Source organism: Penicillium vulpinum (assembly GCF_028829585.1).
Source record: "Penicillium vulpinum strain IBT 29486 chromosome Unknown utg000003l_segment0_segment0, whole genome shotgun sequence".
In the NCBI taxonomy this organism is placed as follows: Eukaryota; Fungi; Ascomycota; class Eurotiomycetes; order Eurotiales; family Aspergillaceae; genus Penicillium; species Penicillium vulpinum.
Genome location: NW_026643243.1, coordinates 7,342,993 through 7,369,095, shown reverse-complemented (window position 1 = coordinate 7,369,095; position 26,103 = coordinate 7,342,993). Strand labels below are relative to the sequence as shown.

General features: G+C 47.3%; 10 protein-coding genes across 10 annotated transcripts; 6 read left to right on the top strand and 4 right to left on the bottom strand.

Moving 5' to 3' along the window:
- Positions 1 to 1,139: 1,139 nt before the first annotated feature.
- N7479_007831 (glycoside hydrolase family 55 protein) lies at positions 1,140 to 3,985 on the top strand (the record flags this gene model as incomplete). Its single annotated transcript, XM_057255525.1, has 3 exons — positions 1,140 to 1,591; positions 1,646 to 2,294; positions 2,357 to 3,985. The coding sequence occupies 3 exons, from the start codon at positions 1,140 to 1,142 to the stop codon at positions 3,983 to 3,985; spliced, it is 2,730 nt and encodes a 909-aa protein (XP_057109387.1).
- Positions 3,986 to 5,238: 1,253 nt separating this feature from the next.
- N7479_007830 (putative GPI anchored protein) lies at positions 5,239 to 5,739 on the top strand (the record flags this gene model as incomplete). Its single annotated transcript, XM_057255524.1, has 1 exon — positions 5,239 to 5,739. One exon carries the CDS (start codon positions 5,239 to 5,241, stop codon positions 5,737 to 5,739), a length of 501 nt encoding a protein of 166 aa, XP_057109386.1.
- A 1,146-nt stretch (positions 5,740 to 6,885) lies between these two features.
- On the bottom strand, positions 6,886 to 8,804 carry N7479_007829 (putative GABA permease (Uga4); the record flags this gene model as incomplete). Its single annotated transcript, XM_057255523.1, has 6 exons — positions 6,886 to 7,091; positions 7,153 to 8,157; positions 8,214 to 8,361; positions 8,415 to 8,462; positions 8,519 to 8,664; positions 8,720 to 8,804. The coding sequence occupies 6 exons, from the start codon at positions 8,802 to 8,804 to the stop codon at positions 6,886 to 6,888; spliced, it is 1,638 nt and encodes a 545-aa protein (XP_057109385.1).
- Positions 8,805 to 9,501: 697 nt separating this feature from the next.
- N7479_007828 (uncharacterized protein) lies at positions 9,502 to 9,937 on the bottom strand (the record flags this gene model as incomplete). The annotated part of the gene is given in 3 exon segments (XM_057255522.1): positions 9,502 to 9,687; positions 9,698 to 9,763; positions 9,842 to 9,937. 3 exon segments carry the CDS (start codon positions 9,935 to 9,937, stop codon positions 9,502 to 9,504), a joined length of 348 nt encoding a protein of 115 aa, XP_057109384.1.
- A 369-nt stretch (positions 9,938 to 10,306) lies between these two features.
- On the bottom strand, positions 10,307 to 11,337 carry N7479_007827 (uncharacterized protein; the record flags this gene model as incomplete). The annotated part of the gene is made up of 3 exons (XM_057255521.1): positions 10,307 to 10,608; positions 10,665 to 10,965; positions 11,020 to 11,337. 3 exons carry the CDS (start codon positions 11,335 to 11,337, stop codon positions 10,307 to 10,309), a joined length of 921 nt encoding a protein of 306 aa, XP_057109383.1.
- A 1,126-nt stretch (positions 11,338 to 12,463) lies between these two features.
- fhpA (flavohemoprotein) lies at positions 12,464 to 13,723 on the top strand (the record flags this gene model as incomplete). The annotated part of the gene is made up of 1 exon (XM_057255520.1): positions 12,464 to 13,723. One exon carries the CDS (start codon positions 12,464 to 12,466, stop codon positions 13,721 to 13,723), a length of 1,260 nt encoding a protein of 419 aa, XP_057109382.1.
- A 524-nt stretch (positions 13,724 to 14,247) lies between these two features.
- N7479_007825 (uncharacterized protein) lies at positions 14,248 to 15,239 on the top strand (the record flags this gene model as incomplete). The annotated part of the gene is made up of 2 exons (XM_057255519.1): positions 14,248 to 14,508; positions 14,571 to 15,239. The coding sequence occupies 2 exons, from the start codon at positions 14,248 to 14,250 to the stop codon at positions 15,237 to 15,239; spliced, it is 930 nt and encodes a 309-aa protein (XP_057109381.1).
- A 263-nt stretch (positions 15,240 to 15,502) lies between these two features.
- N7479_007824 (uncharacterized protein) lies at positions 15,503 to 16,052 on the bottom strand (the record flags this gene model as incomplete). The annotated part of the gene is made up of 2 exons (XM_057255518.1): positions 15,503 to 15,828; positions 15,890 to 16,052. 2 exons carry the CDS (start codon positions 16,050 to 16,052, stop codon positions 15,503 to 15,505), a joined length of 489 nt encoding a protein of 162 aa, XP_057109380.1.
- A 4,591-nt stretch (positions 16,053 to 20,643) lies between these two features.
- Positions 20,644 to 21,669, top strand: N7479_007823 (uncharacterized protein; the record flags this gene model as incomplete). The annotated part of the gene is made up of 2 exons (XM_057255517.1): positions 20,644 to 20,982; positions 21,088 to 21,669. The coding sequence occupies 2 exons, from the start codon at positions 20,644 to 20,646 to the stop codon at positions 21,667 to 21,669; spliced, it is 921 nt and encodes a 306-aa protein (XP_057109379.1).
- A 2,508-nt stretch (positions 21,670 to 24,177) lies between these two features.
- On the top strand, positions 24,178 to 25,877 carry N7479_007822 (putative amino acid permease family protein; the record flags this gene model as incomplete). The annotated part of the gene is made up of 2 exons (XM_057255516.1): positions 24,178 to 24,331; positions 24,397 to 25,877. The coding sequence occupies 2 exons, from the start codon at positions 24,178 to 24,180 to the stop codon at positions 25,875 to 25,877; spliced, it is 1,635 nt and encodes a 544-aa protein (XP_057109378.1).
- Between the last annotated feature and the right edge of the window lie 226 nt (positions 25,878 to 26,103).

Sequence of the window (26,103 nt, the reverse complement as noted above, 5' to 3'; positions counted from 1 at the left end):
AGGAGACTTTCCATACCAAAGCTGGAAATTCTTTCAATATCATAAGCCGTAGTTCGAAGACTTTGTTAATGATGATCTATCGTTAGTCCATCTCATACTATAGTATTTTTTTCACTCAGCGGAGCATAGAGGACAAGGCCCTTGTAACGTGGAAGAAACTTGAATTTAGCTGTAAAGCGCTCACGGATTCATACATCTGGAAATGAATGTATAGTATTTGCCAATGTAATGCCTAAGAAAGTGAAGCATGGTAGATAACATTGTCAGACATGGCGTGTCCTAATCGTAGGAAGATAGTCTCCGTTGCAACGACATAAATCAGATAGCCGGGGCATACTTCATGTTGCATAGCTACGGTTGGCACGGAAGCCCACATAAACACCCGTCAACCATTGATCGAATGCAAGGGGTGATGTGAGTGCTTGTGCCGATATTCAACCGATTACCCATGTGGCTCGAGTCTAGACCACTGGAAATATGTCAAATAACAGGTATTCTAACATTGATTTTGTACCGACGCCTGTTATAAGTGTATTATGTAGTTAGGCTATAATGGTGGAAGGAATCTAGATGTAACCTGGAAATTCACAGGTGATTTCGCTATGTATATGGAAATAACGAACAAATGGAGAGGCACGAGGGCATTCATGAAAGACTTCAACGCGCCTCCAGTTCGTTGGTGTTGAAACGACGGAAGGATAGGATGCGAAATCAACAATAGAGCCATCGCCATAGATTGTGCGTAAATCATAATTAAGCATAATTCAGTACCTCACTTCTACAAGGAGTTCAGCATATTGTAACAAACCCTGAAATCTCACCAGATCGACAAAGTGACAAGGTAAGTTGGAGCGACGACATGAGAAATAGTTTGCCCAGTACCCTACAAACCAGAGTCTTGCAAGGGGCGCCGATCATCCACGGTTTTTTCAACTGAGCCATTCAAAATGCACCGACAAGTCTATAAACATTCTTTATACAAGGTATCTCTGTATACATTCCAAGAGTGTCTGTTGAAAAACCTGACATATGACATGTGAACATGGAATCATTTGTATTAGTATCCATTCATCCACCGATTTCCCTCGGCGTCTTCTGTCTACTTCAAAATTGAGGTTGCGGTTTGTGGCTGATTGAATATGAGGGGTTTCTCTTATTTGGCAGTGGTAGCCGTTGTGTCTATAGCATCGGCGGCTATTGTGCCTTTACACCTGATGCATGCACTTTCAGCCACACTTGCTGATGAAGAACCGTCAAATAACGACAACATCTTTGATTGGGCTCTTGCTTTTTTGGCAGGTTTTATGGGTGCAACACCTACTGCTACTGTTTATCAATACTCGGGTACCGCAACTTTGTCGACTACAGCAAACGTTCTCACCACATCCGCGGGATTTCCATCAAAGGCTTCCGATGGGTCGACGGCCACCCCTTCGCCAAAGGTGGCTAGTTCTTCCTCGGAGATGACAAAGTCTACTACGAGAGCGTCTACGACGAATCCCGCGGCCGCAAATACTTTCGCAACAAGTGTAAAGACTCCATTGCCGGATCCGACCACCCAATCGACGAGTGCCAGTGCTCTGACTTCATCGTATGTGTTTTTAATGCTTTCATAGCGTTCTTGAATGCTGATCAACCTTTCTAGTTCAATACCTCAAAAAGGCCATTTGCTCGCTACTAAAACCTGTCCAGTCCCTACCAGCCAGTCACAGGAGACCTACTGGCTTGACGAGCAGGATCACAACGAACAAGGAGCAGGATTGGCTCCCTACGCCAAATCATCGTTGTATCCGGTGTATCGCAATGTGATGGATTACTCGGTCGTCAATGATGGTACTGGCAATCAAACCCCGAAACTACAGAAGGCCATAGACGATGATGGCGTGGGTGGCAGTCGCAAGGGCCAAGGTGTCACGCGTTATCCTGCACAGGTCTACCTTCCAGGCGGCGTGTACCAGCTTGAAAGCACTCTCAAGCTGACTGTGGGTACAATAATTGTTGGCAATCCGTTGAACCCGCCCATCATCAAGGCTGGGCCGGGATTCCGTGGTGACTATCTCATCATGGGGTACGATTCACACAACGGTAATCCGGAAACCAGCTTTGCAACGCTTGTCAAGAATGTAGTTCTAGATACGACCGCCCTCCAGCCGGAGCGCCACTTCACTGCTCTTCAATGGGGCGTTGCCCAAGGGTCGGGCTTGACAAATGTCAAGATTCGCATGCCGAAATCTTCCACGGGCCACACCGGAATCGATATCAACGCCGGATCAACAATTGCTGTTACAGATGTGGTAAGTAATCTAGAGGAGCCTCCGAGGCCAAGAAAAGAAAAAAGCAGCCTAACAAAGTATAGCATATTATGGGTGGTGTTATTGGGATCAAGAACTCCAACCAACAAGTCAACTTCAAGAAAATCTATTTCGAAGGTTGCAGAACAGCTTTCTCCGCGGCAGGTGGGTGGACGGTGCTGCTTCAACAGGCAACCTTTGATCGCTGCGGCACTGGTATCGATATGACTGGCAACGGATTGGGTAGTCTAGTACTTCTAGATTCCACTTCCACCAACACAGGGCCAGTAATCAGATTCTATGACTCGTCCCATGATTCCGGAAACCAAAATAGCCAGTTCCTCATTCAGAACCTCAAGCATGATACTTCGAACGCTATCGCCGTCGACGCTCAAGGCAAGGTAGTGCTGGCAGCTACCTCTTATATCGATACATGGGTCTGGGGTACTGTCGTGCCACAAACTTATCAAGCTGGGGCGAGCTCGCAGACAAAGCGCCCGGCACCCCTGCTGGTTGGAGACAAATACTTTACAAAGGCCCAGCCTACCTATCAAGACTACAGCACAGCAAATATTGTCAATGTGAAGACCGTATCTGGACACACGGTGAAAGGTGACGGTAAGACTGACGACACCAAAAGTCTGAACGCTATCCTGGCTCAAAATGCCGATTCGTGCAAGATCACATACATCCCCTTCGGTGTATATCGAGTCTCAGACACTCTCTTTGTCCCGGTCGGAACCCGCATTGTCGGAGAAGCATGGCCCGTCATTTCCGGATATGGCGAGAATTTCAAGAATTCTAACAATCCAAGACCCGTCGTTCAACTTGGCGATTCCGGCGACGTCGGTGTGATTGAAATTCAGGACATGCGATTCTCCGTTGGCGAAGTCCTCCCGGGAGCCAAGATCATTGAAATCAATGCTGCAGGTGATCAGCCTGGCGATGTCGGTCTTTGGAACACGATGGCGACGGTCGGCGGCACCGCTGACACTAGTATCTCCAGTACTTGCACGTCACAAGACACCAAGGATTGCATGGCAGCATTTATGGTAATGCATTTGACCGAAAGCTCGTCCGCATATATTGAGAATTTCTGGGGATGGACTGCCGATCACAATCTTGATAGCAAGTCATCTCTCACTATTATCTCAACTGGCCGTGGAATCTTGGTCGAATCCATCAAGGGTACCTGGCTGACGGGAACCGGTTCTGAGCATCACTGGCTATACAACTATAACTTCCACAATGCTCAGAACGTCTTCGCGGGTCTTCTACAAACAGAAACACCGTATATGCAAGGTCGGGGTGAGTATCAGGCAGCGCCAGCGCCTTGGACAGCCGTAGCCAAATATGGCGACCCTGATTTCTCGTGGTGTGCTGCAAACGACCAAAAGTGTCGAACTGCGCTAGCTACAAATGTCGACGGCGGGTCCAACATTGCGCTCTACAACTCAGCGGCCTGGGCCTTCTTTGACGGGTACTGGAATGGTCTGTATAATGAACCTTGCAACGGGAATTGCCAAACCAACATGATGCGGGTGACAAATGATCCTCAAAACCTGGTTTGGTACTCGATCAGCACGCGCATGACAGACGTGATGGTGTTTGATGGGAAGAGCAATCCCCATGCATCGGACCATAAAGGCGGGTGGGAATCCATCATTCAGGTTTATGGCCAGTTTATAGCGTGATATTGTGTTTATTGCCTTAATCCTCACTGGACATATGAATTTTGACATAGTAATTTAGATAGATCATAGACAATTATTAATGAAAGGGTTCAAGAACAATACTTACTTCCAAAATGTAATGCGTACCATTAGTCACAAAAATGCAACCCCCATGGATACTTTCAAGTTATCCAAGCATGTTCTATTCCGACGATCTTTTGTTCTCGCATTTCCTTGTTTCTTTTTTTTAAGTGTCGCCACTTCACGTGATTTTGTTCATGCCTCAGGCCAAATAGTGGATTCCGGCCTACAAAAATACTTTGTACCTTTGTACATCGCCCCTCGGCAACCAAGTCCACAGCCAGTCATGATTCAGTAGGGTGCTTTACTGTCCCTTTGCCATAAAGGCACTCAAGCCTGCTACATGACGCGTCATCGAAGCTCTTGGCTATGCCCAGCCCCAAATGCAACAGGGTGCGATATACTTGGAAATTACGAGTGGGCGGTTTATTCCAATTATAATGACGGACGCCGAGGCTAGTTTATCCAATCCAAGAGTCGACCCACTGTATCGGCAAGACTCGGTTTCATACCATTGTCTGCCACTCATGTAACTTACGAGCAGTTGATCAGTAAAGATCTTCCTCCAAGCCACCCCTTGGGGTCTGATTACGTGTCGGGATGATGCCGCCCGCGTTGTCTCTGATGGGAATCAAGTTGTTAGGACCGCCAAGGCAGCAAAATACCCAAAATATCACAACGGACTTTTTATTTTAGCTGCAGGCTGTGCTGCATTGCGCAAGGCCAATCAAGCTTATGCGAGAATATGCTAGAATATGCACGTCTAGATCTTACAGATGTTTTCCGGGAGGGACTAGGGCCTTGAAACGGCCCCATAACTTGCGCCCTCATTACAAAGTGGAGCCCGATATGACGATGTTATTGCCCAAAGGCGTATGGCGGGAAGCCTGCCGCAGTTCTCTAACATGGCACTGGCCCGTAGCCCTGAATGGGCCCTACGATCGACATGAGAATCGCTTTTCACAAGGCTGAGGTCATGTCGCCACTGCCCGGCTGTCCAACATGCGCAATCAAACTCCGAGGTTTCTATCTATAGGAACCACCCATTATCCAAGTATACATAAAGACTACCTTTCCCCCGGATTTCCAGTTAATTCTTTCATTCCCCAGACTCGACTATTTATTTACTTTGTACAATCCAAGTCACAACAACACCCTTCCAATCAACCGTTTTTTTTTTTCCACCCATCAAAATGAAGTTCACTCTGATCTCCTCTGCCCTCTTCCTGGCTACCGCTGCCATGGCCGCTGATGTGCCCGCTGATGCGAGCTCCATCGTCTCCGACGTCGAAGGCGTCTACTCAACTGCTGTCGGCGGCGGGCAATCCATCGGATCCGACGTCGCATCAAAGGCCACCTCTCTTGCGGAAGCCGCGAGCACCAGTGGAGCGGGTCTTATCTCATCTGCTCGAAGCGAAGCTTCATCCCTAGGCTCTGCTGCCGCCAGCGAAGCCAGCTCTATCAGCTCTGAGGTCACTAGCCGGGTTGTTACCGCAGTTTCAGCTCTCACTACCCAGACCGACTCCACCGGATCGGCTATCACTACCGAGTCCACTACTTTGATTAGCACATCCACCGGGTCTCCTTCCAGCTCGACCTCCGCCTCTGACAATGCCGCCTTCGCTCGTCCCACTGCTGTTGGCGCTGTTGCTGCTGGTATGGCCGGTGTCCTTGGTGTCATGGTTGCACTGTAAAGTGCTGATACCTTTCTCCGTTGATTCCGGATTTGATTTCAGCATGATATCCACTACACCTTTTCCTCACGACTTTCCTCGGCTATTCTGGCGTTCTCTTTGAAGCTGCACATATACCTCGGCTGTACAACCTACCTTTTGGTCGGCCATCTCGACTATACCAATTCATCCAATCTACTGGTGGTCCCAGGACCAATGGGCATATTCTATAGCATTTTTATATCCAATTAAACACTTTTTTACTGGATCTCCCACGCTAGTCTTCTTTCTCGGTATATAGAGCGAGCAGATACATGACTTCAAATCCTATTAACTAAAAGCAACACCGTGAGCTAATAAAGAGGATCCATTAAGCAATAGTAATAAATATTCCAATAACCGGGTACAGGTTTCACATGGTGAACACAAAAGGAAAAGACAAAGACCCGCCCGACCATCATGGCAGGGATCTAGGAATCGTTAAAGGTTTTATCATCTACCAGACACAGTAATAGCTGGTGCCCAGAAATTCTTCGGGCCAAGGTATGCAGCAGTGACTCCCGTAGATATGGCCCTGGTGTGGGGGCTAAACCTCCCTGGCCGTCGCCTCAACCTTTTTCATGAAGGCGTCATTACCCAGCTTCTGACAGAAGATGTGGGTGATGATAATCCTGAAGTATCGGTATCTTTTTGCGGGTCAGTTCTTGTTTCGTAACTCCAGCTCTTTTCCATCCAACTCCTACTAAAATATCAGCTTGCCCATAGATGAAGTTGCGCACATATGGTCCTCCATGCGGTTCAGCAGACTCACCATCTCCTCGGCCTGGTTGTTGGTGTTTCCCATCTCAGTTTGTATATTTCGCCTCTGAGTTCTGCCCCGATTGTCAAGGTGTTGGATGAAGTACCCAGGTATGAAAGAATATCAGCGAGCACCTCAGTCAATTCTCCAATTGAAACTCGAAACTTAGTTCCTAGTCTCTATAATCTGTAGTGTAGCGACTTAGAGAGGGCTGCTACCATTTCGATATCTTAGAATTAAGGGCAATAACGGGCAAAAAATGAAGACACTAGGGGAAATGCTTACAGGACCAGAATTTATGATTTGTGAATACAACGTAGAAAATACACCTCCTTCATCTGAAGAGAAAGGAATTCAACCATAAATTATTATTCCTTATGATCCAAAGATGCGGGTTCGTCGGTAGAGAATAGATGAGGAACTGGAGCGAAGCTATTGTCTGAAACAGTAGAAGTATTCTCGCCGACAGTCATCTGGGGTCCGGTGTACCATCGCCGTGCAAAAAGGGAATAATAAGCCATACAACCGAACCAAACAAAGCCGTTGATTACGACGGTGTAATTCATGTTCGGTGCTACCGGTAAGTAAATCGTTAGCCATCCGATGGAGCGGTCTTCCAGTGTTCAAATACATACGAGTTGGGCTGGGACCCTCGGTGGGAAACATAGACAAGATAACACCGAAAAGAAGATAGACAACGGCCACCCAAGCAATGGGCCTGCTGAAGGGGCCGGTATAAAACTTGCCCGGGATGAACCGATCCTCACCCCAGACCAAGCGGCAGAAGATCGGGGTACCCCATGATAGGTAGTTGCTTGCTACAAATAGTGAGAATAGGGCGTTTGCGGCTGCTGAGTTAATCAGACATAGCAGACCCAACAGGATAGAGACAACTACCAGGCCACATATCATGCGCACTGGTTGGTACTGGATGCGCTTACTGACGTGACGGAAGAACCTAGAAAATGGCAGTGCGCCATCACGAGAAAAGGCCCATGCTTGGCGAGAAGCAGCGACAATTAAGCTGAGACCAATGAGGAACTGAATGACGCAGAGTACAGCCATGAATGCCAATGCACCGTCTCTTCCTAATGCATCATAGTAAATCTGAGCCATTGGCTGACCGAACTTGGTGCTGATTGTCGCGCTTACATCCGGGTTCATAGTAGCAGCAATGACAGACAGTACCAAGAAGCCAAGCACAAATGCAGAGCCCGCCGACCAGATGATTCCGAGAGGAACAGCCTTGGATGCATGAAGAGCTTCTTCGCTCATGTGTACACAAGAGTCAAAGGAGCCTATTGACCAGATCGGAGCGAGCCATGCCAGCATAAATGCCCATCCAGTCGGCCATGTGGTCTCATTATCGGTATGACCATAGACATACTGGCCCGAGTTGAGGGATCCACCTCGCGTCACTTTTCCAACTGGCAGAGCGATGACAGTTGCAACAACGAGGGCAATGTTGATATAGATGCAAAATGTCTGGATTTTTGGCATCGCGCGTCCACCCAAGGAGCCGCATAGCCCATGGAAGAGTATTAGACCGACGTAAACCGCATAGATCACGCCGCGCGAGGCGGACCATCCATCTCCCCGTGATATAGAGACACAGGAGAGGATCATGAGTGCGAGGGTGTCTGAACAACAAGAGTAAGTAATGTGATTGATGGCAACGGATATGGATCGTCCTCACAGTCCACCGAACATATGCCACCGATCAATCCCAATGTGTTGCTATATCCAATCAAGAAACTCAATGGGCTCTTCCATTTCGGTCCAGCGAAATAATGTGTCCACCAATAGAGTCCTCCGGCTGTGGGCATGGCAGACGCGAGATCAGCCTAGATAATATCAGTGGAATGGTCCCACAAATGGACCTAGAGAAAATTCCTACCATTGCCAACCCAACCAAAAAGATAAATATACTCGCTGTGAACCATCCCTATTCCCTAATCTCAGCCAATTAATAGCATAACTAGACTCACGGGCATCCCCTACCCAGACCATGCCGACCGGACCTGCAGGAAGAGAGAACGAGAGTGTCGACGCGATCGAGGGCACTAGGCCCATGATGCTGAATGCGATTGCAAAAACCTGCAGGGTGGAATACTGCCGGCGAAGTTCCTGCTTGTAGCCCATGCGTGCTAGACAAGCTATTAGCGGCCAGTATTCCTCACAAAAGGAAGCACACTATCATACCCAGCAGCTGCACGTCTCCGACATCTACCCCCTCGTCAGTCGCGACCGGTGCGACTGCCTCGCGGTCGACAGGTTGCGCGTGCATCTCAGGCTTGCAATGTTCGGTTTGCGCTGTTCGGATGAACATGGGGATTGAAGATTTAAATGTCAAATCAAAAATTAAGTTAAGGGATGTTGATCTTGAAACTCATCAACGCCAAAGCTAATAGTAACCAACCACGGAGTATGGGGGACTCCAATAATCGTGGTTTCCTGCAGATGACAGGACGTGCAGTGTGATTACAGCCCTTGCATTTGAGCTAGAGAGGCACTAATATGAGGCAGTCGTGTCCACATCACACATCTCGCGACTATTGAGAATGTTGACGCTATGAGGCTGATCTGCACTCGGAGACAATATCACAGCTCACCTGCAGCCTATTTAGTTGCACGAGCTATTTGTATCGTGCAGACAGCCGGCTCCATTTAAATAAATAGCACTGGCTGCTAATGTGAGAGTTACACTGAAATTTATACCCCGCCAGTGCAGTCAAAGCCTTCTTCCACAATCCCGTAGCCTCACTGAGGTACATTTGAGCTTCTAGACCCTAGGCTGAGCATGCGTGACTTTTCCATTGATACGTGGCAGTTCAGGGACAGCTGATTAAAAGCGACTGCGAAGTTCTGTTTCACATGCCCGATCGCCGTGAACCTGTACTCCGTACTGCAAAACACCATCAACTGGGATTCCGGTACCTTTAATCAGCGGATTGAATTGTCGATTTATTATGTCGAACCCCTTTTCAGGTCGGATCCTTTGTCAGCATTGTCTTATAGGGAACGGCCCGTGCTTCCGCTGCGTTGCCATTGGCAACGGCAACTTCACCTGGGGATGTGGCAATTGCGGCTAGGCCAACCAAGCGCACCACAACGGGTCTTCTTTCAAAGCTGGTTCGGTCCCACCAGACCGGCATACGAAATATTACGCACTGGACTGACCTGTTTATTCGCGCTCAAGCCGTTGATCGTCTCGATGTGATTCGGGACCTGCGCAGAATCCAGGGGCTATAACTGTGATTTGGACTATATCCACTGCGCCCATGAAAGACTTCTAGAGGATTTAGATGCTAGGGGGAAAATCACGGCCCCAGAGTGAGCCACAGCTTCAAAGCCTTTTATGGCGTTGAACAGATCGGTCTCGCGGAAACTTAGAACTTTTCCGCGCCAACGCAAGGTCATTGAAGAAGACCTAGGGGAGGATACCTCACTCAACCAGCAACGCCAGGGAGGGCCGATTGTTGAATTACTAATTACTCGGGAAAGCATACCTAACTAACTACATCAACTCCATCCTCCCAATCATTCTAAGGTTGCTTAACATGCTTTCAATTCAACTTCCACACTTATCAACATTGATGAACTATTCTCGGCCTCTTTACCAACCTGGGATATTGACACCGATCCTCTACCAACCAAATCTCATCGTTTTCCCACTATATACATAGCGGTGGGGTTTGTGCAACGCGCTAAATTGCTTCAGTTATGTTCACCTAGGGGAAAGCAATTGGCAGGTTTCCACAGAACAGTCTTTCAGACAATAGAGCAGCCCTAAACATGCTCATCAAACGGAATCTCTCTCCCGGAAAATGGGGCTTGAGGGGTCGCAGTGATAGTATGCTCCGAACCAATTATTGACTCCTTTCTAGCCACCTCTTCCTCGTTATAATCCTGACCAGGGTTGATCCTCTCCCAGCGCGCAATACAGAGGAGATGATAGAAAGCAGAGGCAAGAAGGGATCCGAGCAGAGGACCGACCCAATAGATCCAGTGGTATCCCGGAAACGACCGGTTGATCACATCTGGTCCCAGGGAGCGAGCAGGGTTGAGGGATCCTCCAGTGTAGTGAACGCCTGGCATGAAGGGTCAGCACAATGTGGGAAGTAATATCAGACTGATTGTTACTTACCAGTCAGTTCTGCAACAAAGAAAGCCAGACCAATTCCTACTGGAGCTAGATAGGTGGATTTGTGCTTCACCACCGCCAACATGATGATGACAAACACCAGCTGGGCCGTCAAGAACATCTCGATGAAGAGTCCTTGTGCAATTGATGTGCCACCACCGAGTCGGGTCTCGCAGTTCAGCGGGCCCGGGAAAAGACAACTCACCACGCCCGCCGCAGCAATTCCGGCAACCAGTTGCGCAGGGAATACACACAACCCTCGGGAAGGGGGCATGCCACCAGTTAGGCAGAGAGCTAGAGTCACCTAGTGAAGTATCAGCTACAAATATTGCCATTCCTATGTGGGTGATGCCCATACCGCTGGATTGAAGAGACCACCTGTGACTCGATAGAATGCCCAAACATTGACCGTCAAAGAGAATCCAAAACAAAGCGCCACATACATCAAACTAGAAGTATCCGGTGGGCTGCCAGGTGGTGCTTTCGGTGTATTGGCCACCTGTGTCCCTGCAAAGGAAAAGAAGAGAAACAGAAAAGTGCCTACAAACTCGCCCACCAAGCAGAGAAAATTGTATCTCATCTTGGCCGGGAGCTGCAGCATGGGCAGCTGGAGGTGCCCGGTGCCCGGGTGCCCCCCGAGCGTCGAGAGATCAGCCAAGCGCTTTTTGAACGGCATCGTGAGTGGTGATAGGTCTTGAATTGAGAGACTATCTGAAGTCGAACTTGACTAATATATCATCAAATTGAGAGAAACCCAGCCTCTTCTACCATCGAGCTTTGCTTTACCGCTATTTCATATCACAGACGTCACTATGCAACTGTTCAAGTGGTCCATCATCGATTAGCACCTGACTCAACCTAGAGTGAGCGTATGCATATGGATTTTGGGTTTTGTGGAGCCAACAACCGTTGAACGAGTGCCCGACTTCTGCAAACGGCGAGTGCCGATTATATCCAACCATTTCCACATCATTCTGAAAAGTGGATTGTCCAATGGCAAGTATCTTCTCCTTACATCTGCTCAGGTTCATGGACATGATGAATTTTGGATTAAAATTCCAAAATAGTTAAATCTATTACTTCCCATTATAAAGAGTCCCAGGTATCCAATGAGCCAAGTCGGATTTGGCGCGTGCTGAGTAAGCAGTCGGGTTTCCCCGGGAGCTCTTCAGGGCTAGACTACTAGCATGGCACCACGTGTGACTCAGTAACCGTACAACATATGAGGTGGGCTTATAGGAGGGCAAACAGAGGCGCTTGAAAACCAGAATGTCTCTCTATTGATTGGTTGGTTACATTTGGACCGGAGTAGGACGAACTATATGTACTGTAGTGGGAGGTACATACATATAATGTACATTGTAGCATCCAACTTTTTTTGCACGTTGACTTTAGGAATAACACATTTTTATTTATAACTTGCAATTTGCAAAAACAATTGCGAGAAAATCGAGAAAATCGTGAAAATTTCGGATGAAAATTCCGAGTTAATTCCTTCCTATACGTTGTATGTTCCCTCTCCGCGGAGATATCTTCACTTCGGCACTGAAAATCTTCACAAATCATGCCAGACACCTTTTCTCGAGGTTTCCAAATCCCGTCTTTTGCCTATTAGCAAGCCGGCTACCCGTGGACGATGGAGATAAATAGCTAAGCAACCAGCAAAATGTAACGTTGGAACCGCTTTCGTATTACTCACGTATTCTGACCCTCTCACTTATATTTAAGCATCTGCAGCGCTAAATCGTGCAGATACGGAACTTTTTTTTTCTTTTCTTTTTTCGATATATAAACAATCAACCATGAGTTCCAATCCAGGAATGACTCCGGACCAAATCGCCCTCATTAAGGCGACGGTGCCGGTTCTCGTGGAACATGGCAACACCATCACGACTGTCTTCTATCGCAACATGCTCGAAGCCCACCCGGAGTTGAACACCGTGTTCAACACTTCCAACCAGATCAATGGCCACCAGCCTCGTGCATTGGCTGGTGCGCTCTACGCATATGCCTCGCATATCGACGACCTGGGTGCACTAAGCTCAGCGGTCGAGTTGATCTGCAACAAGCATGCATCTTTGTACATCAAGCCTGACCATTACAAGATCGTTGGCAAATACCTCCTCGAAGCCATGGGCCAGGTCCTGGGCGCAGCTTTGACCCCAGATATCCACGACGCATGGGCCGCAGCCTACTGGCAGCTCGCAGATATCATGATCGGCCGCGAAAAGCAGCTTTACGAACACGCCGAGGGCTGGACTGACTGGAGAGATTTCAAGATTGTGAATAAGGTCAAGGAATCCGAGGAGATCACATCGTTTTATCTCGCCCCCGTTGATGAAAAGCCCCTGCCGGCCTTCCAGCCCGGCCAGTACATTTCCGTCCAGACCTACGTCCCAGCTCTCAAGTACCCGCAGGCCAGACAGTATTCTCTCAGCGACCAGCCGAAGCCGGACTACTATCGCATCAGTGTGAAGAGAGAATTGGGTCTCAACCCAACGGACCCAGGTGCCGCCACCCACCCAGGAACCATCTCGAACGTGCTCCACGATACATTCAACATTGGCGACACGCTTAAAGTTTCCCACCCATACGGCGACTTTTTCCTTTCCCCTGCCGACTCAGAAACAGGGAATCCGATCGTGTTGCTCTGTGCTGGTGTGGGCCTAACGCCACTGACGTCGATGTTGAACACTTTGATTTCCAATTCATCCGCAACGCGCAAACTGCATTTCATTCATGGCGCACGTTCGTCGGGCGCGCGTGCTTTCAAAGAGCACATCTCGGAGCTTCCAAAGAAATTCCCCTCCATTCAGACAACGTTCTTCACCAGCCACCCCGCTGAGGGAGAGAAGGAAGGCGTAGACTATGATCATGTCGGGCGCGTGGACTTGAACAAGTTGTCGGATCAGGATTTGTTCCTTGATGATGCCAAGACTGACTACTATATTTGTGGACCCGGAAGGTTCATGACAGACATGGAGTCGGGTCTCAAAGTCAAGGGCGTGGGTGCCGATCGCATCAAGATGGAATTATTCGGAACTGGCGGTGTTCCTCATTGAGTCCGGAGTATGATTACCAATGCTGTTTTCTTTCTTCATTTGTAAGTTATCGGTTTGGCGTTTAGATGTACATATCTCATCTCTAAATATTTCAAAATACGATGGACGAATGAAAGACGTCACATTATCCCTGCCCAATGTTGGATTACCGATCGGCTGAGCAAGCAACAATTTTTAAAGGGGATAACCTACACCTGGTTAGGCAGGGCGTACATGGATTTTCCAGTCAGGGGTGAAATTTGGCGCAAGGGGGGCTTGGAAAGGGAAGCCGATCGACGTCGGTGGATTTATAGAGAAACTAAGTACAGGATCATTGCATTCGGTCATTGTTGCCATATCCGAATACCAATCTTTCATTTATAAGCAGGCGATCATGAAATGTAGATAGGATATGGAGCACAACAAACATATAAAGGCAAGAAAAATCTCCCAAGTGTATCATCAAACTGTATCATCAGACTTCCTTCTCCAACTACATACAGCCTACCAACCGAATCACCGCTTTATCATCTCTCGATAACAAAATGGGTGTCAAAATTGGCGTTTTCCCGGCCTCTGGAGCCCTTGGATCAAGCATCGTGAACCACCTGGTGAAATTGGTCCCAGAATCCGATCTGATTCTGAGTGCCCGACGCCCCGAGAAATTGCAAGACCTCAAGCAAGCTGGCGCTACGGTACACAGGGCCGACTATGATGAGCCATCGACATTAGACACAGCCTTCAAAGGCGTGGAAGTCTTGATGCTGGTTTCATATGCATCATTTGAGACAGATCACAGGATCGAGGTAAGAAACCCCCCCCGAGTGATGTTACATGTCTGAATAGTTGATCTAACACCGAATACCAGGCACACCGTCTTGCTATAGATGCAGCCATCAGGTGTGGCGTCAAGCACATCTTCTACTCTTCTCTTGGATTCGGCGGTGATCTAAACGACCACACCATCGCTCATGTGATGGGCGCCCACATCGTAACAGAGAAATACCTCTCTACTGTTCAAGACAAGATATCCTACACCTCAGTGCGCGAGGGTATCTACACTGAATCCTTCCCGATCTACACCGCATTCTACGATTTGAAGAATCCAGCGGACGAGGTTGCAATCCCTCACTCGGGTAAAGGCCCAGGCGTGGCGTGGGTCAAGCGCGATGAGCTCGGCGAGGCAACCGCCAAGTTGATTGTCTCGTATATCAAAGACCCGGCTAGATTCAAGTATGTGAACAAGGCTATTCTGCTCTCTGGGCCTCGGGAGATCACTCTTGCGGAGACGGTTGAGATTCTCGGTCGGGTGGTTGGGAAAGATCTCAAGATTCGTGAGATCTCTGTCGACGAGTATGTGGATCTTCCTCAGATTGGTGATAATCACACGTACAGGGGAGTGGATCTGTCCAGGGAGTGGACTACGGCTTGGGAGGCTATCCGACGGGGTGAGGCTGCAGTTGTGACTCCGGCTATGCGCGAGATTTTGGGTCGCGAACCGGAAAGCTTTGAAACTACGATCAAGGCGTTGGTTTGATGGGGTTTTCGGTTACACTTTGAGCGTTTGTATACTAGAGAACTAAATAGATCGTCTGCTTCGGGGATAGAAAAGGATCGTGAGAAATTTCGGCTATTTTAATGTGATGTATTCAATATTGTACTTCTGAATGATAGGTAACCCAGTAGAATGACGTAAAGGGGTATGCACGTATACCAACACAGAAATCCTCACCAAAAGCACCAGCAACTTTCATCAAGTCATTCTATCACATCGACCCGGCATCAAAACCGAGTAAATATTTAGTTAGAGTAGTTCTTGAGCTCCTTAACATAGAGCTTCTCACCACGGTACACAGAGTTGTGGGCACCGTACCAATAGATCTCCTTGACCGGGTTATCGCCGTAACCCTCAACGGAGAACCAATCCCTGTCACCCTGAGTAAACAGACCCTGGTCATTGACACCAAAGCCAGTGACATTGCCGCCCTCGGGGACAGCGCCGGAGTGGGGGAGGGTCAGCCCGACGGGTGAAACAGAGTCTTCGACGATATAGAGGTTCTGGAAACCGGTAGGAACAGCGTTCTTGGCAGTGTATGAGACGAGGCCATTGGGGCTGCCGCCACGGACTAGAAAAAGCATCTGTGTTAGGGTGTTGGGGGTCGATATCATGCAAGGCTGGATACTTACGGATCAGGATCTCATAGTTGGTAGTGTTTCTGCCAATGTACATGTTCTGGCCATCGGTCAGGACGGTCTTGCCGCCCTCGGCGACGAGAGTGAAGGCGTTAGGAAGGCTGGTGGCGCTGATAGCGCCGATGAAGGTGGTAATGGCGGCGAGGGAGAACTTCATTTTGCGTGTGAATTAAACTTGTATAGTAGATTTAGTGATAGGTAATGGTGACTTTTTTATATCCAAGATGCATAAGATCTGCATCGGCTTGTGAGGTCATAAAATCGGGCACGATTCCATTTTTACATAGAGTGGCTATTCTAGATTATCTCAATAATTCTATTGGGCAATGATTTCGCAAGATTGAAACATGTCTTGCAACCCCTCAGCGCGGAGGGCATGATTTACTCGATAGATGTCGTCAAAAGTAACGAAGTAGCCCCTATTCCACGGGATCCTACTGCGTGCATATATCACAACATTGACTGTGCCTATCCAGCTAATCCTGGGACCGTTACTCAAAGCTTTAACAGGCCCTGCATCTCGGGTTAAAATCCGTGTAGCCTCTTTCCGAAAGGTGGAACTAAATCTAAGCCACTGTCGATCTTCAGGGGTGGAGAGGGTTTCGGGACATTCCCTTTTTTCGATCCCAATTCTATGGAGTAGTCCCAAGGTCCCAATTTCCAGACCGACTTTACGACTTTATGGTTGCTGGTCCGTCAGATCCGGTCCTAGCCTAAAATCGAACATCAGTGGTCGCCGTTTGCTCGGGAAAGATTTGTGGATCCAAACTGGCCGATCTCAAAGTAAACTGACCAAAGTACGTACGGAGTAGCATTGGTTGATATACAATGTATTCTATAAATAATTTCTCTTTCTTCAAATGCTTATTGGAGACTGGTGAGATCTTGGTTCGGATCTAACGAGCCATTTCTTAGAATAATCAATACCACAACCTTGGAAGTCATTATATATATATCAGCAGCGAAGACAGCCACACATCATACATGTCACGATCTGAAAATCGAACAGCGTGTCATAATCCGATTTTAACAACAATATTATAAAGCCCTCTCCAAGTCAATCTAGCAACATGGTAGCCAACTCATACAGGTATATGAGCCATCGGGAACAGACTTTAAATCCAGCACTCCAGCAACCAATTCCTCCTGAAGTCTCAGAAGCAATCGATACATACTATGGCAATGCAAAGCATTCCTTAACACTCAATCCGGCGACTCTGCAGAGAGGCGCATATTTATCTTCGCTGAGATATGCGAGTCTTCATACATATAAACAGCTACGAAAGTAACATCTGTATCAAAAGCAAATTTACCCGAGGATAACCCCAGTCTACATTCCAGACACGCTCCTCATTCTCTCTTCAAAGTATATGTACACCATAATGGGATCGACATCCTCAGTTGATCGGAATGTCTTGGCTGCATATTTCATACTAGTGGGCTTTGTCTCGACCAGGTCCAGTGTTCACCTTCGATTCTTTTGATAAAGTGTTCCAGCTTGATTAGGTGGGTCTTGCCGAAGGTATCCTGGTTGTCGGTAGCAGTGAGGTTTACCTACCAGTAGCTGTTCATATTGCTGTTCTAGAGACTTGCAGTTAGAGTTGCATTAGCCTTTGGATCAACAGAGGTTTGATTTTGAAGGGTGCCTGAGGTTACAATTGGTGCCTCAGGCTACAACTCCTCTTTTTGGTCTCCTCTGCATTTAGTCTCTATAAAGTACTATGTACTATGGAGTACGCAGCGCCCAAAATATTGTTTATAAACACCAATTCTATAAATTGAGGAATACACCTCTGAATTTTCACCGTGAGATCGTAAATCTATCAGATTTTAGTTCCATTCCTGTGCGTCATCAAGCACATATCCACAACCTCAGCCCATTGCGGGCTCTACGGGGTTTAATATAAAATACCAATAATAGTGTATAGTATACTAGTAGTACATAGTATATGTATGGGAAATTATGTAAAAAACGGATCTTAGATGGAGACACATTGTATCCACAAGTGGACTCTCGATCGTATGATGTATATCTGGACCTCGGGAGCTAAAATCTGATTTCCCTCGGAAGTTGAAGAGTTGAAGATTCCAAAAAGGATAATAGTAAAGTCATCTAGGGCCATCAGCAAGTTTCATTCATATAAACCAATTAGGACCGGAATCACTGCGTTGTCCATCTCCAGACTTAACCTCCACAAGCCACAGTTCAAAAGATCTGCCATAACACAAAGTCTCAACATTGAGGCTAGTGACTTCTATATGAAGGGATGTCCATTTCGGGACCGGTCAGGGTTATTTTGGTGAAAACCCCGGAAGCCACATCCCAGATAGGTAGCTATATCGATCCAAGATCTGGGGACCAAAGATCCACGAACGACAGCTAGGACCCAAATCAAGTCAAAGCTCCGTGTTAATACTATATTGACTGTGTACAATATAGGTTGACAGGTCTAGCGCCCGTTATTGCTCCACTAGTGAACTGACCATATCTTGTACTCCCTTAAGTGTACTCCGTAACTCCGGAAGTGATACAGGAACGAGATTCAAGGAGTTAGCCTCGGTCTAAATGGCTCGGTACAGGCGTACAGGGAATAGTGCAGAATCCACATTAAGGTTGTGATAAGATCTGAGACGTCAAGGATGAGGAGGATCATTAGCCACAAAGTCTAACAATATTGTACGCATTCGTTTGGCGGCAATATCGGTATGAGTCTTCCACTGCGAATCTAGAAAGAATAAAAGTACAATCGGATCAGCGTCGGGGAGTATGAGGCATAAGACGAACCCTCATGCCATCGAATTGCGGGAACTATTGACCGGAGGCTAAACTCGAGATGATTATCTCCGTGTGCAATTCGTGATATGGTCACAAGGAGCCTCTCATATAAATTCGGTAGACATCGGGTTGGAGCCAAGGAAGGAGAGTATCCGAGTCACTCCACTGTAAAAATGGTGTGGCGCCATTTGGCAAGAAAGTGGAATAAGCGAGATTTCCCGGCTGCGTTATTGGACGGGCACCTGGAGGAGCACCTCACATCTAATCCTTACACAACTTTCTTTCTTCTTCTACCAATCCGAGGCTTTGTTTAATACATCTGGATCTGACATATCAGTTTCTAGATTTGATTTCATTAGAAACTGATGAAATAGGGGGGGGGGAAAGAACGATTTTTAGACAAAAGTACTCCGAGAAATACAAAGTATATACGCGTCAACCTTGCCACAGGTGGTTACTATGTGAACAGTGCAGAGTATGACCTTCTCAAGGAAATTAGTTCATAGAAAGCATAGACGCATCACAGTGGCGTGTCATTAGTTGTTGACGTGTTAATATGTTCATTATACTGTCATATATATATATTTCAGATGATATCTTGAAACTTTAGGAAGAGAATGACGTCTATGTACTCCGTAATTTAGTAGATCATATATAAAAACAAAATAGATTGGGTTAGCGACAGGTTATCAAAGTCGGGTAATTGAGGCAATGAAGAATGTAGGGTATGAGTTTTACCGGGAGGGGTAAATCATGTAAAAGCCGATGGAGCTTCCGTACATGATTCTAGTACGGAGAGTACAGTATAGTAGTTATGTACTTTGTATAAAGTATGTTTTCAAACCGGTTTTTTAGCGGAGTTTCTAGATTTGATAGTTTGCCGCTTTTACGGAGTATACAATTTGGGCTCCTACAAACTACAAACTACAAACTACGGAGTACATTTAGGCCTTTTATTCTGTCTATGTTATAAATGTCCTAAATCTCTATGAATATATCAAAGTACTTTGTAAATACATAGCAAGGCAAGGATTGGCTAGAAAATGATACGAAAGTACCTGTCGATTGCCGCTTATACGGAGCAGGCACCGGGGCACCACAGGAGGCACCGCCAAGAAAAAAGATAAAAAAGATAATTGGATCTAATGTGCGGCTGTCACTTTTGGCAGGATATTTATATTTTTATGTATAATTGCTCTAAGAATTCATGCTAACCTTTGTACTCCTATATAGAGGGAAGTTGAATGTTACTAATTTCTGAATAAGAAAATCGTTAAGAGCAGGAGGAAGTATACATATAAAAGAAAATACCACGTGCCAGAAGAAAAGGGAATTCTCCACCTTAAACATTGGCAAAGCAGCAACAGACGTTCCGTAAATATAAAAAAAAACTTCTGAAAAAAGATACAATACAATACATGAATATAAAAAAAAAAGGAGGTGCAAAACATGCAAAATGTATTTTCAAAGGTAAAGAACAAGGTACAAAAGATACATAAATTACATAAAAAACATAAAAAGTCCGGATCCGAGACTCGGCCGGCCTTATCTTGGCAAGGTCCAGCCCACTGGTTCCTGTTTCACACGTTACAATGGAAAGTATCGGAAAATAATGTGCTGCGTCGGAGCCGGCCGTTATGAGATGTGAAGGGTCTCGGCTTTAAATCACCGAATAAACAGAACTAGACCATTTACGATACGCATCTGTTTTAGACCTGACATCACAGTCTAATCTCGGCTTACACAGGCGTAATTGTCTGTTCCGGATCACCTTCGTACCCCTGTTTTTTTTCGGGGGCACACTCTGGGTTTATATAAATCCCCCCCCCTACAACCGAAGATCTGCTGTTGACATCTTCAGTTCCCAGATTTATTTATAAATCTTCCCATTTCCTCGCCACCCTTCCCATTTATCATTCAACCTTACTATTCCATCCTGCCACTGCCCTTCGAGGCCAACGTATGATTCAAGATGTGTATCATGGCTTGCAACCGATCCAATGAGATCCCCAATCTCTCAATAGACCAAGGGACTTACCTCAGCCAACATCTGAGTCCTCAACATCTGAGTCCCCAGTCGAGACCCGCCGACTTCTTTGACAGGCCCGATCCTCTCGCTGCCAACTGGAGCTATGATAACGCCATCGATCTCTTCTCCCTCAACCCCACCGATATGGAGCCCGTGTCATTCGACTTTGCCGACAGTCTCACCAACCTCGAGTCCAAGGATCTCTTCAATGACCCCTTTGCTAGCTCTGGCATTAGTGGATTCACCATGCCCATGGCTGAGGATTCAGCTTCACTATCGTCGGTATGACTCTCTCCCCACATCTCCTCATCTCCTCATCTCCTCATCTCCCCATCTCCCCATCTCTTCCCCATACTCTTTGACACAAAAAGCTAATTTCCCTAAAAGGAATTCGAGAGTGACGATCAGAACTGGCAATCTGCCGCTGCCCGGCAATCCATTGACTCGAATGCGTTCGAGACCCAATCGCCAACTCAACCCTCAAATTACCCCGCTCCTCAACAGCCTCAAATACAGAGCAAGACCCGCTCTTCTTCAACATGGTCATCAAGTCCAGAAATGAAGGAAGAAGATATCGCTACCCCTCAACCCTCCAAATCCACCTTCTCCACATCCCGCAAGACCCGCAGCTTTTCCCGAGACTCAAACCACTCCTCAACGGGCGGTCAAGATCCTCAAATGCGGAATGCTGCCAAGCGTGCCGCGCATAACATCATCGAGAAGCGTTACCGCACCAACATGAATGCCAAGTTTGTGTCCCTTGAGCAGGCCATCTCGCCCTCGGGTGTTCAAAAACATACCAAGGTTGGCGCAGGGTCTCTCAAGAAGTCTGAGATTCTCACCAATGCCCTGACCTACATCGATGGCATTCAGCAGGAGAACCAAGCCCTACACAAGGAGCTTGCCCTGCTCAAGCAGAACTTGATGCCCGGTGGAATTTGGCGTCATACCAAGAACCCCCGACTATGATCAGGTGCCATACCGATCATACCACCGTGATACTGCCCTTCAAGTATCTTTTTCTTTTTTTGTCATGACCACGAGCGTTGTATTCTTAGAGTATATCCGGACAACGTGGTCCCGGTCGGCGTTTCTTTCTTTTTTTTTTAACCTCTTACTTTTGTCTCTACCTTTTACCTTTACCTTCGCCTTTACCTCTACCTTTACCTTTGTCTCTACCTTTGTCTCTACCTTTAGCTTTGTCTTGACCTCTACCTTTACCTCTCTACCTCTTTTCTTTTGTTCCTATCTTTCCTCGGACTGGCGGAGGCGTTCTGATCAGGTGTCATTTGGGCTCGAAGGGGGCCCCCTCTCATCTCCCAAGACATGATTTGATTTTCGGGTCGTGGCGACCACAAAAGTGTTTTGTGACTTGTGATTCCCCTACACGAATGGGAATAACTCATTGATAGTTTCCTAAAGCATTAATATAATTGCCAAGACTCGGATGATTTGCTCAAAAACATTCTCTTCATTTCGTATGGCCTGATACTTCCCAAAGTAGAAATAGTGGTGGGCCCATGGTATATATACCCAACGTATTCCCGTTCGTCTGTGCTAACTCGCTACTCTCGGTTAGGTGAATCCTCTCAAACTCAATATCAGATGCGTTTCGTCTTACTGTGGACTTTCATACTTCAACGTGGCCTCAACGTGGACCGTGCTGAATAAGTCAATTACTTCGCCTTCTGAATTTATATTCAATGCACATGGCCAAATAAGCCGAATAGAGCCATCATTTCGACGCACTCAGATCCCAGCCCCTGATCAGGATTACGATGCCGAGCAGGGACTACAAAAGGAGGCAGTGGAAATTGCTTTTTTTTTTTTTTTTTCGTTAGTCAAGGAGGCTAGTTGCACTAATTACAGCAAGGCAGAGACTAGAATGATTCCAGAAGCCATCCATCCGACGCTTTGGCCCTATGAGGGCTGCTGCACCGTGCCTGAACATCGATTCAATCCCTCGGCTGCATGGCTACCACCTGAAGACTGTGGATTTCTCGTAAACTGATTTCGAGAATATGCAATCGATAGCGAGCTTGCTAGCCTGTCACTGGTACTCCGTACACCATGGCGATAACCGTGCATATTCAATCATCCTGGGATCCACGGAGCCGTTTTCCAATCGTGCATACTCCCGTCCGTCCGTCATTGGCCCGTTTCACCGTGTCTCGGTGCTTACATCTCCTTCTCGTTCCTCTGTGGGGTTTATCGACATTTAGCTTCGTCCTCAAATAGATGACGAGGACTCTACGGCGATGCCCAATTGAGAAGACTCGCCAACATTAGCCAAGGCTTTTTGGTTCTCATTACGAAGCAGTAACTGAAGAAGTGGACCTTGGTGGCGCCGTTCCCCGGACGAAGCTCGAGGCTGCTGCTTCAGTGGTGCAAAAAGTGCATTCCGAATCCACCAGGTCGCCTCGGGGCTCCCCTTTCGATGGGAATACTGTCACAAATCATACTTGGTCCTTCCCGCTTAGCCCGCCCCCGGCTGTTGATCGTCTACAGATGTTTCAGGCTTTTGTTTCGAATTGACATTGATATCGCGATGCCTTCCGCTGGATAAGCCGAGGTTATCATGGGAATTGACTCCACAGAGATACTGATTAATATCTCATATGAGATAAAGACATGCAGCTCTATCGGTACTGTTATGGTGTCTATTTACACATCAAAGCACGTTTAATCTCGGACTTGATATCCTCAAACTGTGCTAGAGCCGCGCTCTAAACCGCTAATCGTCGATTCTTATCCGCCACGCATGGACTTGCCGCTTTGGGTTGTCGCCACTGATCATTGCACTTTGAATGTTGATGTTGACATGCAATTCCATTGATCTTTATATCGGGAAGATCTCGCGAGCTCCTGCTTGCTTTTGAAACTGAAATCGAATTCCGGGGGATATCCTTGGGAAAGAGAAGCTGTTGAACTACAACGGTCGGGACTTCGGAGCAATGGAACATGCAATTTATTGCATCTTCGAACAAGAGTCAAAATATCCACATATACACAATTATATACTTGACGATGAATTCAACCCCAATTAAACCCCATTTCTTATCTGTGGAGGCAGTTGTGGAGGCATTTGTGGATTGTTATATAGATGGCCCACTGAAGGGAGGTCCTCCCGAGGCGACTCCCCGCAAAAAAAAAAAAAAAAAAATCAGTTGGGCAGATCATTTCTATTATCAACTTCTCCCAAGCCCATGACCAATTGTTCTGATTCAACCTAAGCCTAGTATCACGCCCACCGTATCATTGGCTCTTCTCAATTGGCCTCTAGCTTTATCTAAACCCCTCATGGTGAACAGAGTTAATCCGTGAGGGGTGACAACGCGGAGAGCACCACGCGATCTAAGCTAGTATATAGAAGTCATCATTTCCACGTTTCTCAATCTCCGGTCAGAAAATGGGCGCATTTCCTTCCTGCCTGTCCACCGAGTTGATCTACCTCGCCTCCGGCTGAATTCCCACGGAATGGATTTGGAGTCCAACTCGCAACCCCTTAAGCCACCGCTCACGGATCAGAATGTGCTGGATGTGCAGGATCTCGCTGCCCTGGGCCATTCCCAGGCCTTGACGCGGAAATTCGATATCTGGAGTATGCTGGCGCTCGCATTTTGTGTACTTGGTATGTTTTGCGCTTTTTTCGCCACCCGATGAAACCCGAGAGGAAGGTGTGCTGACGTGCCGAAGGAACTTACTCGACCTTCGCTCAGGATCTCAGCAGTGGTCTGACCAATGGTGGTGCGATCACTATTCTTTGGGGTCTGGTGCTGGTCACAGCATGCAACCTCTGTGTTGCGTTCTCGCTGGGCGAGTTGACTAGCAGCATGCCTACCGCCCTCGGTCAGGCGTACTGGGTATATCGACTGTGGAATACACCATTGGGTCGATTTGTCTCATACATGTGTGCATGGATTAATACATTTGGATGGTGGACCTTGACTGCGTCGCAGGTTGCCTTTATGACTGAATTCCTGCTGGGCATGAAGACCATGTTTGATCCCGAGTGGGATGGAGTCAACAAGGGATGGCTCAATTTTGTTGTATATGTTGGAGTGGTCTTTGCGCTGACCGTGATTAACGTGGTCAGCTGCCGCAAGGAGAAGATCCTACCCTGGCTCAACAACTTTGTTGGAGTGTGGTTCTTTGGCCTGTTTATTGTTCTCTCTCTTGTGCTACTTATCTCGGTCGGAACCAAGAGTGACCTGTCATTCCAGCCAGCTTCATTTGCGTTTGGCGCTTGGAAGAATGAGACTGGCTGGGGCGATGGTGTGGTTTGGTTCACCGGGTTGGTACAGGCAGCATATGGTTTGACCGCGTTCGATTCAGTCATTCATATGGTGGAGGAGATCCCTGCGCCTCGGAAGAATGCGCCTCGAGTTATCTGGATGGCCGTTTTGTTCGGTGCCGTGACTGGATTCATTTTCATGGTTGTCTGTCTGTTCTGCATCCAGGATGTGGACCGTGTCGTCAACGCCGACCTCCCCTTCATGGAGCTCATGATCGAGACAGTTGGGCTGAAAGGGGCCGCTGTACTGATTGCACTGTTCATTTTCAATGGTGTGGGTCAGGGTATCAGTATTCTCACCACTGCCTCCCGTTTGACTTGGGGCTTTGCCCGTGACGGTGGCGTGCCTTTCAGCAAGTACTTCAGTCACGTCGACCCTGTGTGGCAAGTCCCCGCCCGCGCTCTTTGGGGTCAGGGCATCGTCATCGGCATCGTCGGCATCCTATACCTATTCGCCAATACCGTGCTTGAGGCGATTCTTAGCGTCAGCACTATCGCCCTGACTGTCTCCTACGCCATGCCGATTCTTGCCTTGCTTATCACCGGCCGTGAGAAATTGCCCCCCGGTCCATTTAAGCTCGGTCGCATTGGCCCGTGGTTGAACTGGATCAGTATCATCTACTGTATCATCACTACTATTTTCTTCCTGTTTCCTGGCAGCCCTAACCCGGCCGCCAGCGATATGAACTTCGCCATTGCCGTCTTTGGTGTTATGTTGGTCATCGCTGTTGGGTTTTGGTTTATCCAAGGAAGCCGAACATATCTTCAGACTGAAGATGCCATCGCCTCAATGGTCTACGCCCACCATTTGGAATTGAATCAGCTGGGTATTGATGACCCTGTTCCGGCTGTGCAAACTCCAGTCATTGTTGATCATAAATGATATATCATGGGATCTATAGAAGCGACACTATTTTTTGGACAGGTGATGTATCGGAGAGACATGTACAGTATATACACATGTGCATAACACAGTCTGATTTTGTATATCTGGAACCAGTCTGACGTGCATGTGCATAGCCAGAAGCTTCAATAATCTTGAAGTCATTGGCTCTGATAGATAGAAATTATATAATCTATTTTTTCTTTTTTTCTGAAAAAAAAGTACT